Below are 15,459 nucleotides of genomic sequence, written 5' to 3' on the forward strand. Positions count from 1 at the left end.
TTTTTTTTTAAAAGATTTTTTAAATTTGTTTGACAGAGAGAGCGCACAAGCAGGGGGAGCGGCAGAGGGAGAGGGGGCGGCAGAAGGAGAGGGAGAAGCAGGCTCCCTGTTGGGAGGACCCCTGAAAATGCTTCTCATTCTTTTCATTCTGATTACATTTCTCAGCTTGGTAGTAGTAGTTTCATTTGGGTTTTGGTTTTGTTTCTTTAGAGAGCAAATCAAGAGGTGTGTGAGTGAAAGGCTAGTGTTACCATTTTATAATTTGGTAAATATTGGAGTAAGTACCCAAATACTTAGAGTCAGTTTTTAAAATGTTTACAGCACATTGAATAGTCACATAGGTAGCACTACAGAAATTTATTTTGTCTAATAAAAAATCATCCTAAGTCTTCCTAAAATTTTCACATGTATACTTCAAAACGGGGAATTTTTAAAATAATAACATCTTCAGTACTGAGTGCCTGATTTGCCCATTAAGTAGTATGTTCTCTCGAGAATACTTGTACATCTTCAGCTCTGATTTGATTGTTTTGATTGATTCTGAAGCCATTTTCCGGTACTAATTATTGATGCCAAGCTGTAACAGGCATTTTGGAAGAGTTTGGCTGCTATGAAAACGTTCCAGAAACCACTCAGTAAGAATGGCTTAAGAGCTTTGCAACAAATGATGTTATTGTTGTCTCAGCGTTGAGGCTAATACCCCAACAAAATCCCTTTTGTCAACATACTCATAGTTGATTTGTCTGCCTAAAATTAGGATTAAGCTAGGAAGCTCACTAATAATGTACTTTCAGGTAAATTAACTTATTAGTTTTTGGGGGGCATCTTTTTTAACTAAGACTGTTGCTTACAAGGTTAGTCTAGAAAATATAATACATTGCTCCTAATGGAACAACCAAAGTGCGTTTTCTTCCCTTTTCTTCTCTCTTTTCTGTTTTTTTGTTTTTTTTTTTAGAATTTTCTTTATTTGTCAGAGAGAGCACAAGTAGACAGAGCGGCAGGCAGAGGGCGAGGGAGAAGCAGGCTCCCCGCTGAGCAAGGAGCCCAACGTGCGACTCGATCCCAGGACTCTGGGATCAAGACCTGAGCCAAAGGCAGACGCTTAACTGACTGCGCCACCCAAGCATCCCTGTTTTCTCTTTTCAGTAAACATCTTCAGAAGGAAAAGATCCCAGTGGTAGTAGGATGGAGGCCCTGGGCCCAGAAACCAGGAGGCTCCGGATGTTCGTGTCCCCGCTTCTCTAGTTCAGTTTTCTTTTACGCATATTACTTGGCCTCTCTGACCTCACTTTTCACACCTGCAAAATAATATGGTTGCATTAGATGTTTAATGTGTTTTTTTCTTTCTACCTCGAATTTTGTGATTTGAAGTGACAACTCTTAAAAATGAAATAGCAAAAAGTAGAAGGTACATTCCGGTGTTTCTCACAAAGGACCCATCTTCTGAATGTGCTAGATTTGTAATTTCTATTGTGGTTGGGTTCTCCTGAGTCCTGAGCCCAAGTGCAGCTGACTCTCCCAACCCGGTGCCTGCTTACTTTGTTGGTGCTCTGCCCATTGTCTGGTCCTTTTCTCATTTCCTTCCAAGTGCTTCTTTCCATTTAGCATTTATTCACATTTTGGAGGAGTATTAAGTGTGTGCCCAGACAGTGTGGTGGTAGGCACTGAGAGTATAAAGAAAAATAAGTCATGGTACTTAGGTGGGACTTCTGCAAGAGCAAGCTGTCACCGAGGAGGAAGCCACGAATCTGGAGCCACGGGAATGGCAGCCATTTTGCTACCATTGCTGCACAAAGTTACGTTTTAACCGTTGACAGTCCTCGCAGCAGTATTCATTAAGCACATACTATCTGCCAGGCACTCAACGGCAGGAGAAGAGCAGTGAACACAGTGATGTCCTGCTCTGTGGAGCTTACCTTCTCCTTTTGGGGAGGGCAGGGAGCATGGGTAGATCATCGGTTTATGACCAAGCACATAAGTGACAGGCTCGATGGGGAAAAGACTGGAGGAAAAGAAAGCAGGGTGTGGGCTTTGGGGAGAGCAGGGCAGGGAAAAGCTTCACGATCTGGTGTGAGAGAGTTAACCGCGACCAGAAGGAAGGGGGAGAGATGGAGGCAGGACTCTGCTTGTTGAGGGGCAAATGGGCATCCTCTGTGCCGCACCCCAGTGCTGAGGGGTGGGCACCAGAGGAGAGACAGGAGATGGCATTGGGTCAGATCATGGCGGGCTTCTGGGGCTGTTGTGTGAGATGGAAGGGCATCACTGGGGTTTGAAACAAAAAGAACATGATAGGATGTCTATTTTAATTACAGAAAAGATTAGAGGGGGAAAGAGTTGCAAGTAAGGAGACCCATGGGAGATAATCCAGGTGAAAGATGACTGTAGCTTGAACGATGATAGCAGCAGTTAGGTTCTGGTATATTCCAGAGTTGGAACTCGTAGATTTCGCTGATGGTGATGAGGACATGGTGGGGGAGGAGGGAGCCAGGAGAGAAAAATTGCAGTCAGGAGCTGTTTTCTTTTTGTAAAAAATTCCTCTTCTCAGGGCACCTGGGTGGCTCAGTTGGTTAAGCGTCTGACTCGTGGTTTTGGCTCTGGTAATGATCTCAGGGTCGTGGGATCAAACCCCACCTTGGGCTCTGCGCCCAGGGCAGACTCCGCTTGTCCCTCTCCCTCTGCTCCTCCCCCTGCTTGTGTGTGTTCTCTCTCTCTTTCTCAAATAAATAAATAAAATCTTAAAAAAAGAGAGAGAAAGAAAGTCTTTCATATGCTAACAAGAGCCCAAAAGACCAGTGGAGAAACAGTCGCACCCCACCCACACTGGTCAGCCGTGTTCACCTTTTTCTACGCGATGCGTTCTGGTTCTCTGTCATTGATTACCATTTGGCTTTCAGATTTTTTTTTTTTCATTTCTCGAGTCTCATTTTCTGTCATTTCCTTTGTGTGCCTTTTATGTTAGACTAATTCTGTGGTCATTGAGTGCCTGGCTTGGTTTCAGGAATATGATGGTCATTATCATTTCTGTCTTTCCTCCTGTTTGTCTCTGGCTGCAATAACTTTTTCATAATTAAAACATTTTAGCTGAGTTGCCTGAATACTGTCCAGTTTTGTGAAAACATTAAGCAAGTTGCTTTCTCTGTGAAGTTTTGTTAGAATGTGGTTACAGTGGGGCCGTTTAATCATAAGGGAGATGACAGTGATTCAGTCCGTGCTCCCTCTTGTTCTGTCCTCTTTGTTTAGTGGTTTTGAACATTCTTTTTTGTTGTTGTTCTGAATGATTTCTGTAGGTTGTTAAACCACCACTTATTTCTCCCATTCCTTTGTTAATAAGTATATAAACTGGAAAGCAAATTAATCTCTTTAAGTTTCTTATTATAATCCTGTTATAGTTTTTACTCACTGCGCAGCTGATTTTATTCTCTTTACACTCTCCCTCCATGCCATGTGGCATTGTTCTGGAGAAGCAGTACCACAGTCGATGCCCCTTTGCCGTGGAGGGCTGCAGGGGCTGAGGTCCGCCAGTGTTTCTCTGAGTGAAGGTCGCTTGCTGCTTCTCTCCCCAAAGAGAAGCTGCGGCAGCACCTCTAGTAGGATGCGGTGCCATGTCCGGGCTCTGTGTTGAGCGGGAAAGCGTGAAGAGAACCCCATCCAAGAGCCACTTTTTCTTTTTTAAAGATTTTTTTAATTTATTTATTTGACAGAGAGAGAGAGAGCGAGAGCAGGAACACAAGCAGGGGGAGTGGGAGAGGGAGAGGCAGGCTCCCCGCAGAGCAGGGAGCCCGATGCGGGGCTCGATCCCAGGACCTGAGATCATGATCTAAACCAAAGGCAGACGCTTAACGACTGAGCCACCCAGGCGCCCAAGAGCCACTTTGTTTTTAAGACTTGCCAAAGCTGACCCCAGGGAGATTCCTATTCAGAATGGGGAGGGTAGAGTCAAGTCTGTGGATGTGCATTTTAGTTGATGAATACACATAAAAACAGAATGTTTTAGTGTTTAGAAAACATCCTGAGCCTGAACCAGAACTGTTTTGCATATTTTACCTGTACCTTCTGGCTTTGCTGGAGCATGACTGTGGCAAAAGGGTAGGTCTTCTGGACACCTGGGTTTCTAATGGCCTGGGGCCTGAGAGCCCCGCCAGTGCCTGAGGGGTGGTAAATGTGGTCAGAGAATGGGGGCTTCGTTGACTTGTCTTCCCTCCTCTCCCTCTTACCCACTTGTGGAGAAACAGGACGGCAGGCACAGCCACCAACAAGCTGTGGTACGCCGCTCTGGCCCTCGTGACCCTCATCATGTACTCCATTGCCGCCGGAGGCCTGATTCTGATGGCGGTGTTTTATACACAGAAGGACGGCTGCCTGGAAAACAAAATTCTCCTGGGGCTGAACGGGGGCCTTTGTCTGCTCATTTCAGTGGTAGCCATCTCGCCCTGCGTCCAAAATCGTAAGCACGTTTTTTCCCCCTTCCTCCTTATTTATGTTTTGTTGTGTGTAAGTTTGAGCAAAACCTCATGTTTTTAGATGTGTTTTTAAATTATGGTCTTTCCTTAATTTACCATGGATGGGTCGGCCATAGGAAGGGTGGGACTGCAGTCTCCTCTTCATATCCCACACTTGGGTCGAATGTGATCGTTGGCATGCCTCAGGTCAAGAAAGATCTGAACGTAGTGAAGTCAATAAATAGGAAGACAGATGTTACCATTATTATTATTTTTTAAATATTTTATTTATTTATTGAAGAGAGAGACAGGGATAGCGACAGAGAGTACAACACAAGCAGGTTAGAGAGGGAGAAGCAGGCTCCCCGCTGAGCAGGGAGCCCAATGTGGGGCTTGATCCCAGGATCCCGGGATCATGATCTGAGCTAAAGGTAGACGCTTAACCGACTGAGCCACCCCGGCACCCCACATGTTACCATTATTAAATAATGTACTACAAGGAGCCTTTAAGTGGAAGATGCCTTGAGTGTATATTAATAACTATAATCCTTGTGTAAAACTGGAATGAGAAGGCTCCAGAAGGAGCTCTTTCTGGGCTCATCTTTCACCCAAGGCCTCTGGGTCAGAAATCGGGAGCCATGTGGCCTAGGAGTCAGGAAGCAGGAAATCCAGTCTGGCTGAGCCAGTAGCTGGCCCCACGAGCTAACCTTCCTCAGACCTCAGTCCTTTCTCAGCAAAGCCAACAGAAATCTGTAAACCTTCCTGGCCCAAGGTTGTTTCAAAGGCAAATAGAAGAGGGGTGCCTCGCTGGCTCAGTCAGTAGAGCATGTGACTCTTGATCTTGGTCATGAATTCGAGCCTCACGTTGGGCATAGAGATTACTTAAAAACAAACAAAAACCCACAGAGGCAAAAAGGAAGGGATAATGGGATTTGAAAGTGCTTTAGAAAGGCCAGGTCTGGTTTATCTTTTATAAACAACTTCTGATGTCTTAAGCCAGAATACCATCTTTGGCTATAGAAAGAAGTAGTCAGGGGCGCCTGGGTGGCTCAGTCGTTAAGTGTCTGCCTTCGGCTCAGGTCATGATCTCAGGGTCCTGGGATCGAGCCCCGCATTGGGCTCCCTGCCCTGCTGGAAGCCTGCTTCTCCCTCTCCCACTCCCCCTGCTTGTGTTCCCTCTCTCGCTGTGTCTCTCTCTGTCAAATAAATAAAATCTTTAAAAAAAAAAAAATAGAAAGAAGTAATCATAGTCTAATATTCTTGAAGGTATCTTACTCTACAGGTGATGAAATGCAAATGATATCCAGGTTTCTAATAGGAAAAGGGAAAGGTGGCCAATAATTTATAGTCCCTCAAATCATTTCTAAAATGGTGATTTAAAAAGTGAACTAGTCTTAGGGTGCCTGGCTGGCTCCATCCCGATTGGAAGAGCGTGTGACTCTCGATCGGTGGAGCCATGAGTTCAAGTCTCACGTTGGGTATAGAGATTACTAAATTAAATAAACTTCAAAAAAAGTGAACTAGTATTGAATAATTTAAAGGTTTTCTGGTACTGAAAATTTCAAGTACATTATTGAAATTGAGAGTCCTAATCTCCTAGTCCCTTTTACTGATCAGTTAAGAATTTCCTAAAACACACTAGTGTTCAGATTAAACTACCATTTGGGTTAAATCCTACTTTTTAAAATAGTTATAATATGTTGGGGTGCCTGGGTGGCTCAGTCGTTAAGAGTCTGCCTTCGGCTCAGGTCATGATCTCAGGGTCCTGGGATCGAGCCCTGCATGGGGCTCCCTGCTCAGCGGGAAGCCTGCTTTTCCCTCTCCCACTTCCCCTGCTTGTGTTCCCTCTCTCGCTGTGTCTCTCTTTGTCAAATAAATAAATAAAGTCTTTAAAAAATAATAAAATAGTTATTTTTTGCTATATTTTTGCATTATTTGCTAAAGTGAGTCTTATTCCCGTGCCAAAGAGCAGCATTATAAAAGACTATTTCTGTATCTTTATTGGTTAGTACAATTTATTTTATTTTTATTTATTTAATTTTTTAAAAGATTTTATTTATTTGAGAGAGAGAGGGCTGAGCACGAGTGCGGGGCAGAGGCAGAGGGAGAGGGAAAAGCAGACTCCCCCTGAGCAGTGAGACCAATGTGGGGCTTGATACCAGGACCCTGAGATCATGACCTGGGCCAAAGGCAGATGCTTAACTGACTGAGCCACCCAGGCTCCCCTGGTCAGTACAATTTAATAATTAAAACTTGAAACAAATTTAATCAGAGGGAAGACTGGATGAACTAAATCCTTTCATGTAGGCAGGTGGTTGAAAATTCCACCAAAAAATGATAAATCCTTTTTGTCATATCCTGGTTACTCTGAATGATTGAAACAGTTTAATTTAAATATTATAACATATTAAAGCTCTTCCCTCAATGAATGCTGAGCCCCAGTGCCTTCCTCTTTACCTGAACTGGTATTCCCAAAGGTGTTGTTTTTTGGTTTGTTTGTTTTTGTCTATTGACAGGTCGAGCTTTTTTCCACTGTCATGGACTTTAAGTGTCTGATGGCTTTGTAGAATCTGGAATCCATGCCCTATGAAATCTGTCTCCCATTTACTTCACTAAGCTATGTGGTCTCACAAATAATGATGGTGAATTTTCTTCTGAGGTCTTAATATTTAAGAGCTCGTGTTAATGAACCTCAGGAGGACTAGGCAGTATGTTTAAGTACAGTTGTTACTTAAAAAAAATTTTTTTTTTAAAGATTTTATTTATTTATTTGACAGAGAGGGACACAGCGAGAGAGGGAACATAAGCAAGGGGAGTGGGAGAGGGAGAAGCAGCCTTCCCGCGAAGCAGGGAACCCAGTGCGGGGCTCGATCCCAGGACCCTGGGATCATGACCTGAGCCAAAGGCAGACGCTTAATGACTGAGCCACCCAGCCGCCCCTAAGTATAGTTGTTATGAAAATAACATGGTGGTAGAGCACTCAGCAGAACCTGGCATCTCTAAAGTAACATAGTTAGGCTTAGTGTATAATTCCATCCACTTCCCTGTCTTTTTAGTGTTGTTTGGAAAATATGTTATTGACCTCTTCTTCCCTTTAAAGTTGGGGGTCCAAGTTTGAGGAGTATCATTTGGGGATGGGGACCTATGTTTTTAGGCTTTCTTATTTTTGAAATTTAAAACTCTGTGTTAAAATCTGTCACTTTGACTTTCCAGGACAGCCCCATTCCGGGTTACTGCAGTCAGGGCTCATAAGCTGCTACGTGATGTATCTCACTTTCTCGGCGCTGTCCAGCAAACCCGTAGAAGTAGGTAAGCCAGCCTGCCTTCTTAGGGAGCGTGGGTTTGAATATTTTCATTGTAGAGGAAGGAGTATGTCTCTACTGAGCTGTTGATGAGAATGTCAGAGATGTAATAATCAATATAGATGATCTGGATTTTTCACTAAATAATGTCCTTAACGTGGGATACGAAAATGAAAATTTCTTCTTCTGAGTCTTCCTGCTGTGTAGGAAAGACAGGAACAAAGATGGGCTGTTGAGTTTGCTTTGGGGCTAATCTACATTTTCCTGCTCTGTGTTTTCAAGGAACATCATTGTGTTTTGCTTATTTTGCGTTGTCTTTTTCGTTGGTTACTAATTTCCTTTTCTTCAGGTGGTCATCTCTCTGACTGTAAGAGAGGGTGGGAGGAACGTGGGAGTGGGAAGCAGGAGACAGGACTTGAGCCCAGCTCTAACGTTGGCTGACTGTGTGACCTTGAATTGCTCTTCTTAAATGTTTATTTATAGCGACAACACAACATGTATGAGCTTGGGAGTCAGACCGCCTGGGTTTGTAGCTTGGTTCTGTCACCTCAGTAACTTGTAGAGGGTTATTTACCTCTCTCTGCCTAGATACCTTGTCTTTAAAATGAGGATTTTAATTATTATTTTAACAAGGTAATTAAATAAGATTCCTATTTTATAGGGTGGTTTTTAAAGAATTCAATGAGTGTGTATGTGTGTATGTATATATGTGTTCCTGGCATGTCGTAGGTACTCTATAAGGGTTAGCTATTGTTATTGTAGTGGTTGTAATGATTATTTGAGAACTATAAGAGCCCTATTCTATTATACATTGTTATTATCTGAGCCCCTTGCCAGTAAAAGACCAAAAGACCATTTCTTATTTTGATTTCTGAACTCATTATATTTCATCATCCATATTGCTTTTGTGATATATAAACGTGTATATAAATGTATACACACATATATACACATAAGTATGTGTGAATGTATGTATGTTTGGGTACATTTGATCTTGTATAAATCAAGTTAAATAAATGTGCTATCTTTTCTCTAGAATAGAAAATTGAAGTTGTTTTCCTTTTTTAAAAGTAGAAAGTAAATGCAAAGATAATTTTGAAAGTTTTATATACATGTATTGTGTGTATGAGTCTTGTCTTTATAGCTATTTATAGTGCAAAGTGATACAATTGTAGGTCTTATATTAAGTACGGTCTATCCTGGATTTAATTTTTTTTTTTTTTAAATAGCTCTATCTTGACTCTAAGTTTATTTAGGTCTAGTTTCTTTAAGACTTTCTTTTATGACTATTAATTTTTGGTTTTAATGTAATGAGGTTTTTGGCTACAGTGTTTTTCTCTTAAATGGCAGGTATCACTTACAAATAGAAAACTTCCTTTTAATTTCAGGTGGTACTACTTAAATAGAAAAGTTCATATTTTGGTCAGTTAAAAAAATTTTTTTTTTCATTGGCCTAAGAATAAAGATTCCTTACACCACAGTGCACACAGCTGTTTTTGCTGTCTCAAATGTGAGTGCCAGTAATAATTGTAGTCTGTCTTCTAATACTTAGAATGTGCATGTTTGTAAAATGGATTTTATTTTTATTTATTTATTTAGGGAGGGGGAGAGGGAAAAGGAGAGAGAATCCCAAGCAGGTTCCACACCCAGCATGGAGCCTGATGTGGGGCTTGATCTCACAACCTGGAGATCATGACCTGAACCAAAATCAAGAGTTCGATGCTTAACCAACTGAGCCACCCAGGCACCCTACCTCTTGAAACTTTTAAGAAATCTAGAAAACATGCAGGATATTCCCAGGTCACACGCTATTTTTTTATTTTAAAACCTTTTTTCTTTTTTTTAAGAGATTTTATTTTTAGGTATCTCTACACCCAACGTGGGGCTTGAACTCACAACTCTTGAAAACAAGAGTTGCATTCTTCTTTGACTGAGCCAGCCAGGCGCCCCAGGATGTGTTTGTGTTTAGCACTTACTTTTATTTTTTTAAAAGTGGGTTCCACGCCCAATGTGGGGCTTGACCTCATGACCCTGAGATCAAGAGTCACTTGTTCTACCGACTGAGCCAGCCAGGCAACTGACGCACACATGCTGTTTTTTCTCACACCTTTGCACAGGTAATTTTATTCTCTCCTGTGGGTGTCAGCAATGTTCATAGACTGTAATTTGAAACACTCAGAAAGCACATACCTGAGTATTGTCATTTTTTTTACATCATGATTCAGTAACTACTAACCAGTTACACCTATTAAATACAGTGGAGAAAATGATATATCTGTACTGTTCCCTTGTAAACAAGGCTTTTGTGCACAATAGTAACAAATGGAATTAATGCATACTACAGCATCATTGAGGAAAGAACTTCTCTTTAAATAACTCTTCTATTTATAAATAAAGTGATGTTTTTTAGCACTGTAGATTTAGTACATTTACAGACCTGATCAACAAAAAGAAACAGGACATATATATTTTTTAAAAGAAAACGTAGAGGGGTGGTGCCTGGCTGGCTCAGTTGGTAGAGCATGTGACTCTTGATCTCGGGGTTGTGAGTTCAAGCCCTGTGTTAGGTATAGAAATTACTTAAAAATAAAATTTTTTTTTTTTTTTTAAGATTTTTATTTACTTGTTTGAGAGAGAGAGTGAGGAGAGAGCGAGAACATGAGCTGAGGGGGTGAGGAGAGGGAGAAGCAGACTCCCCGGCTGAGCAGGGAGCCTGAGGTGGGGCTCAATCCTGGGACTCCAGGATCATGACCTGAGCCGAAGGCAGACGCTTAACTGACTGAGCCACCCAGGCACCCCCTTAAAAATAAAATCTTAAAAAAAGAAAGAAAGAAAGTGTAGAGAAAGGGACCATTATGGAAGACCCTTCCTGGGAAAGGAGGTAAGAAGTAAGCAAAGGATAATAGCATCACGACCACCCTATTACTGACAGTAAAGGGACTTCGCATGTGGGTGGAGGCTTTGGACCGGGTGGCTCTTGCACAGCCAGTATGTATTTGGTTGTTGAGTAGCCTCGACACGCTTCCAGAGAGGATGGACACGGTGGAAACTCAAGAATGTCTGCATACTACCTCTGTTTAGAGCCTGCTAAGTCAACTGAAAAATAGGTATAGTTTTACTTTTTACTAGTGTTAGAAGAGTACTGAAAAGAGCAAGACTCTTACTGCATCATGACATGGAGAAACCCTTTGGCATTCAGCTGGAATCTGAGGGTCTTGTTCGAAGAGGCTGCTTAGGTGGGAGGGGGTGCATTTTTTTTTTTTTTAAGATTTTATTTATTTATTTGATAGAATAATGCACACAAGCAGGGAGAGCGGCAGGCAGAGGGAGAGGGAGAAGGGGGCTCCCTGCTCAGCAGGGAGCCCGATGCGGGACTTGATCCCAGGACCCTGGGATCATGACCTGAGCCCGAAGGCCGACTGAGCCACCCGGGCGCCCCAGTGGGTGCTTTGAAATAGCAGCAATCTAGTCTGACTTCAGGGGGACTGTAGAGTAGGAGTTTCCAATAATAAGCCTTCACTCTTCCAAGCTACCCAGATTTCCCCCAAATGAATGTCTGTCTGCTACAACAGGCTTTTCTAATTAACTGTGATTACTTTGTCTTTTCCTTGTAAGCTCTAGATGAGCATGGGAGGAATGTGACGATCTGTGTGCCAGACCTTGGTCAGGACCTGTACAGAGACGAAAACTTGGTTACTGGACTTGGTACCACTCTCTTGTTCATGTGCATCTTATATTCGTGGTAAGTCTTAGGAGATACTTGAGGCCACCTTTGCAACTTTAAAAGTACGGAGGAAATTTTAAGAAAGGTTTAGCAACAGCAGCGAGGCAGCGAAACAAATCCCACCTGAGGAAGAGGGAAAGTAGCTTGAAGTAAAAAGTGTGTGTCACAGCATCGAACCTCAGTGTTTGGACTTCGTTTTCCTTACTTGTATTTATATGGGTGACTATAATAGATCTATAGTACGTTGCAGCCCTTGAGGAAATGGTTGAATATTAGTCGCTAAAGCATTTTTGGAGGGCAAGGGAGTACAAAGTGGGGAAGAAATGGTTTGTGCCAGAACATTTTGGCCGCTTTCTAATCCACGGGAAATGCCATTTGTTCTGCTGCTGATGGAAAGAGTACAAAGCCGTACATACATGGTCATTTTGTGCTTGGCCCAAGAAAGACAGGAAATGCCCCTTTTCTTTTATGCTGAAACCCACAGTGCTGTTAAAGCAGGCTGTATTTCACATGCTCGTTCGTGGTGGGGTTGGTGCCGCCTTTATTTAGAATGTTTGAAAGATTGCCCAAGGGAGAAAAGTAACGGGTAGAAATGCTTAGTTACTGATTCTGAGTATGTATTTCAGTGATAATTAAGCTTCCCTTTGGCAATGATCTTCTCACATTTAGGTTTTACTTCTGTGTTTTACGTTTTCTTTGTTATGTTTCAATGTATAAAAATTGCATCTTGTTATAGGTGTAATGTATTATGGTCTTCCCCTGGCAGAAACTGAAGAATCCTGACGGTGCTAGCTTATATAAATAACATGTCTTTCTGTACACCCTGGTATTTTCTCTTACAGCTCTCACACTCCCTCCTGTTAGAAAGGGACCTACAGACAGACATTTTGGAGACACTGGAACTGGGTTTTTAGAGTACTTGTTCAGCCACGTGTCAGGCCATGAAGTGCTTGCTTGGGTGCAGGTGGTTGTCACAGTGAAGGTTCCGTAACATTGGTCCTCATCCCGTCCCCGACAGAGTGACAGATTCTCCTGACAGCGGAAAGGACCACGGGGACCATGTCTGGCCTTTCATTTTTAATTAATTCCATAGCTGTTCACTTCGTACCTACTATACCCAAAGCAGTAGATGGGATTCGGGCCCAAGTCAGTGAATGTTGTCAGGAAAACCATAAAGCCACCCAAATTTTGAATGCTGATTCTCAGCTCTTCTTTCTCTGAGTAAGCTTTTCCTTCCTGAGTCTGTTTTTCTTGGGCTTCGGGGGCGGGGGAGGGGGGAAACGGCGGCGGCACAGCTAATTTCATCGTTTATCCCTCAGGTTTTTTTCTATATTGGCATGTAAAAAATATTGCAGATGATGTGAGGAGAAAGTAGATGACTAATGAGCGCTTGCCCCTGACGCCCCGTCTCACAGCAGCGCTCCAGAGCTACCAGGTTCCGGGAGGGCTCCCCTTGTGTGGTCGCTGCTGCCCACCCCCTCCTCCCAGCAGGCACCGCCGTGTTGCACTTTAATCACTAGCGTTCCGTAACGTCTGTTACTGGCATTTACAGAGATTCCAGGTAGCTGCAGTCAGCTTTGAAAATTGTTATCCTTTTTAAAAGATTTTATTTATTTATTTGACGGAGACAGAGACACAGCGAGAGCAGGAACACAGGCAGGGAGAGTGGGAGAGGGAGAAGCAGGCTTCCCGCCGAACAGGGAGCCTGATGCGGGGCTCGATCCCAGGATCCTGGGACCATGACCTGAGCCGAAGGCAGACGCTTGACTGAGCCACCCAGGCGCCCCATCCTTTTTTTTTTTTTTAAAGGAATATCTAGAATTTTTTTCTTTTTTAAGATTTTATTTTTTTTAAGTAATCTCTACGCCCAATATAGGGCTTGAACTCAAAACCCCCAGATGAAGAGTTGCATGCTCTTCTGACTGAGTCAGCTGGGCGCCCCAGGAATATCTAGAATTCTTGATAGCAGTTGTAGGAAGCCTAAAGACTGCGTAGTGTGAACATTACATGTTTTCCCTGAAAGCCCCAAGATTGCTTGGGTTTGGGGTTAACTTTTTTGTAAGGTCCTAGAAGCCTTACTGTAATGCTGTCTCCTTACCTGCTCCTTTAGGGGGCTCTCATGCTGGCCTCCACACTCGGTTTCTGGTTCTCTGTCATAAGTCCTGCTTCTGGGGCACTCACTATGAGTATGTTTTATCTTTGCTGTCTTAGCTAGAAGGAAGGGTTCAACCTAAACCTACTCCCTGGCTTTACAGCTGAGGCCATTCTTTCTCTAGACGCCTCTTCTGTTGTCCCCAGGCATTACTGCTATAAGAAATATCAGAGCTTGGACCCCATGCAGGGGTTCCCTAATGGCTCTTTGTGTAGGTCCATCCCCCTGACACCCCCTTAGGCCCCAGCCTCCACTAACTACTCCTTAATTCCCCTCTTGGTCTCTAGATTTTGATTGAAATTGTTATTTTGTTGGCTTCAAGTTCAGACTGTCCAGCAAGGCAGGATCCTGGAGTCAGTCAGCTTCAGTTCCCTCGTTGTATGTAAGGAAACTGAGGGGCATAGAGCCCATTTCTGTGATTCTCCACCCCCAATCTCAGGAACCCTCTCCTTGTGTCTCCTTGGCTAGAGTGCTGGGAGAGGCAGGTTCATAGTCGTTTTTCCCCCTGGGATTGTTTGGAGTAAGGTCCTTCACTGAGGTTCAAGGATAAGCTGGATGACTTTCCTCATTTTATTATTAGGAGGTATTTGTGCTATCAAATGGTCCTGACCATTTCAGTTTTAACTATGCTTATGAGAAAAATAATTATTATTTAAGTATTTAGGAATTTGAATTTAAAATTGGAAAAACTAAGAATCCTTATTAAATGTCAAACAACTTGCTAATTCAAAATGAAACATTCATGGCAATAGGGCAGACCCGGTAGAAATTAAGTACAAGGTTGGTAAGACAGAATTGGAGAGAAGATTGGCTTAAACTGAGAAGAGTTGGCAAATCACGGTGTCTATTCTTTTGGTGTGTTCTTTGTCTGCTACCTTTATTTAAGAAAGGAGGACAAGTTAAGAAAAAAAAATGGAGGAGTGTACAAGCTTTATTTTGAGAATCCTGCCGCTCCCTCACCTACCAACTAGAAATCTTCTGGTCTCTGCATTAAGGGGCATGTCAAGGCCTCCCCCCAGTTCACATAGGACTGTCTTCTCCATTGGGAGCTAGGAGTCACCAGTTATATTTGGGAACATAACTGAACTTCACACAAAGGGTGGGAATAGTCATGAGATCTCCCAAGGGCCCTGTAAGTTTGTCAGGGAGCAGAATCTGTGCTCTCCAACAGGAAAGTCTGGACATGTTCTCTCGAGATTTTCTTTGATCTAGGGGAGTTTGGCAGTTCCAAAAGCAGTTGAAGCGGGTGTGGAGAGCCACCTGCATTTTGAATCATTCTGCCTTTATGGAAGAGGCCCTGGGCATGGCAGTGGTTGGGGGGGGGTGGAGGGGGTGGGCGGAGGGGAGGCAGTTTTTTTGTTTATCATAATTGCAAGGCACTGCTGGTTTCCTGTGAGTGCGGGCTAGAGATAGTCAACGGGCTGTAACTTGTCTATAGGGTGAGGCCCTGTCGCAAGCAAATGCTGTCAGTCTCCTTCCATGCCCCACAAGGAGCAGTGGGTGAAGTTGTTCCTGCCTTAGCCCTGGAAGGGAAGAGGTTCTGCATAATCCAGGAATTGTTGTGTAGCAACGTGTCTTGTGCTCATCAAACCAGGGGGGTCTGAGTAATAGAATGCAGGCGATAAGAATTTCCTAGGTTTTTAAGGAGTCTGTGAAAACAGTGTTTCCTTGGTAATTCCAAGAGAGTATTTTGTGGGTGAAGGCCATGACTGAATTATAATAATATTTTATAGTGGCATCTACTTGTAGAAGTCCTCTGTTATTAATGATGAACTGAATACGGGTATTTATTTATTTTTAAAATTAAATTCAATTACTTAACATAGTGTATTATTAGTTTCA

The 15,459-nt window shown here is 43.0% G+C and overlaps 1 protein-coding gene across 2 annotated transcripts in view; it reads left to right on the plus strand.

Moving 5' to 3' along the window:
• The window catches only part of SERINC5 (serine incorporator 5), a 104,428-nt gene that overhangs the window by 76,721 nt on the left and 12,248 nt on the right, over positions 1 to 15,459 (plus strand). For both annotated transcript variants that reach the window (XM_031026563.2, XM_081826677.1), the window contains 3 exons: positions 4,233 to 4,444; positions 7,653 to 7,748; positions 11,357 to 11,483. In XM_031026563.2, coding sequence (XP_030882423.2) covers positions 4,233 to 4,444; positions 7,653 to 7,748; positions 11,357 to 11,483 — 435 coding nt within the window. The remainder of the gene's footprint in view (positions 1 to 4,232; positions 4,445 to 7,652; positions 7,749 to 11,356; positions 11,484 to 15,459) is intronic.

Source organism: Leptonychotes weddellii, chromosome 7, assembly GCF_054177405.1.
Source record: "Leptonychotes weddellii isolate Sample4059 chromosome 7, ASM5417740v2, whole genome shotgun sequence".
In the NCBI taxonomy this organism is placed as follows: domain Eukaryota; kingdom Metazoa; phylum Chordata; class Mammalia; order Carnivora; family Phocidae; genus Leptonychotes; species Leptonychotes weddellii.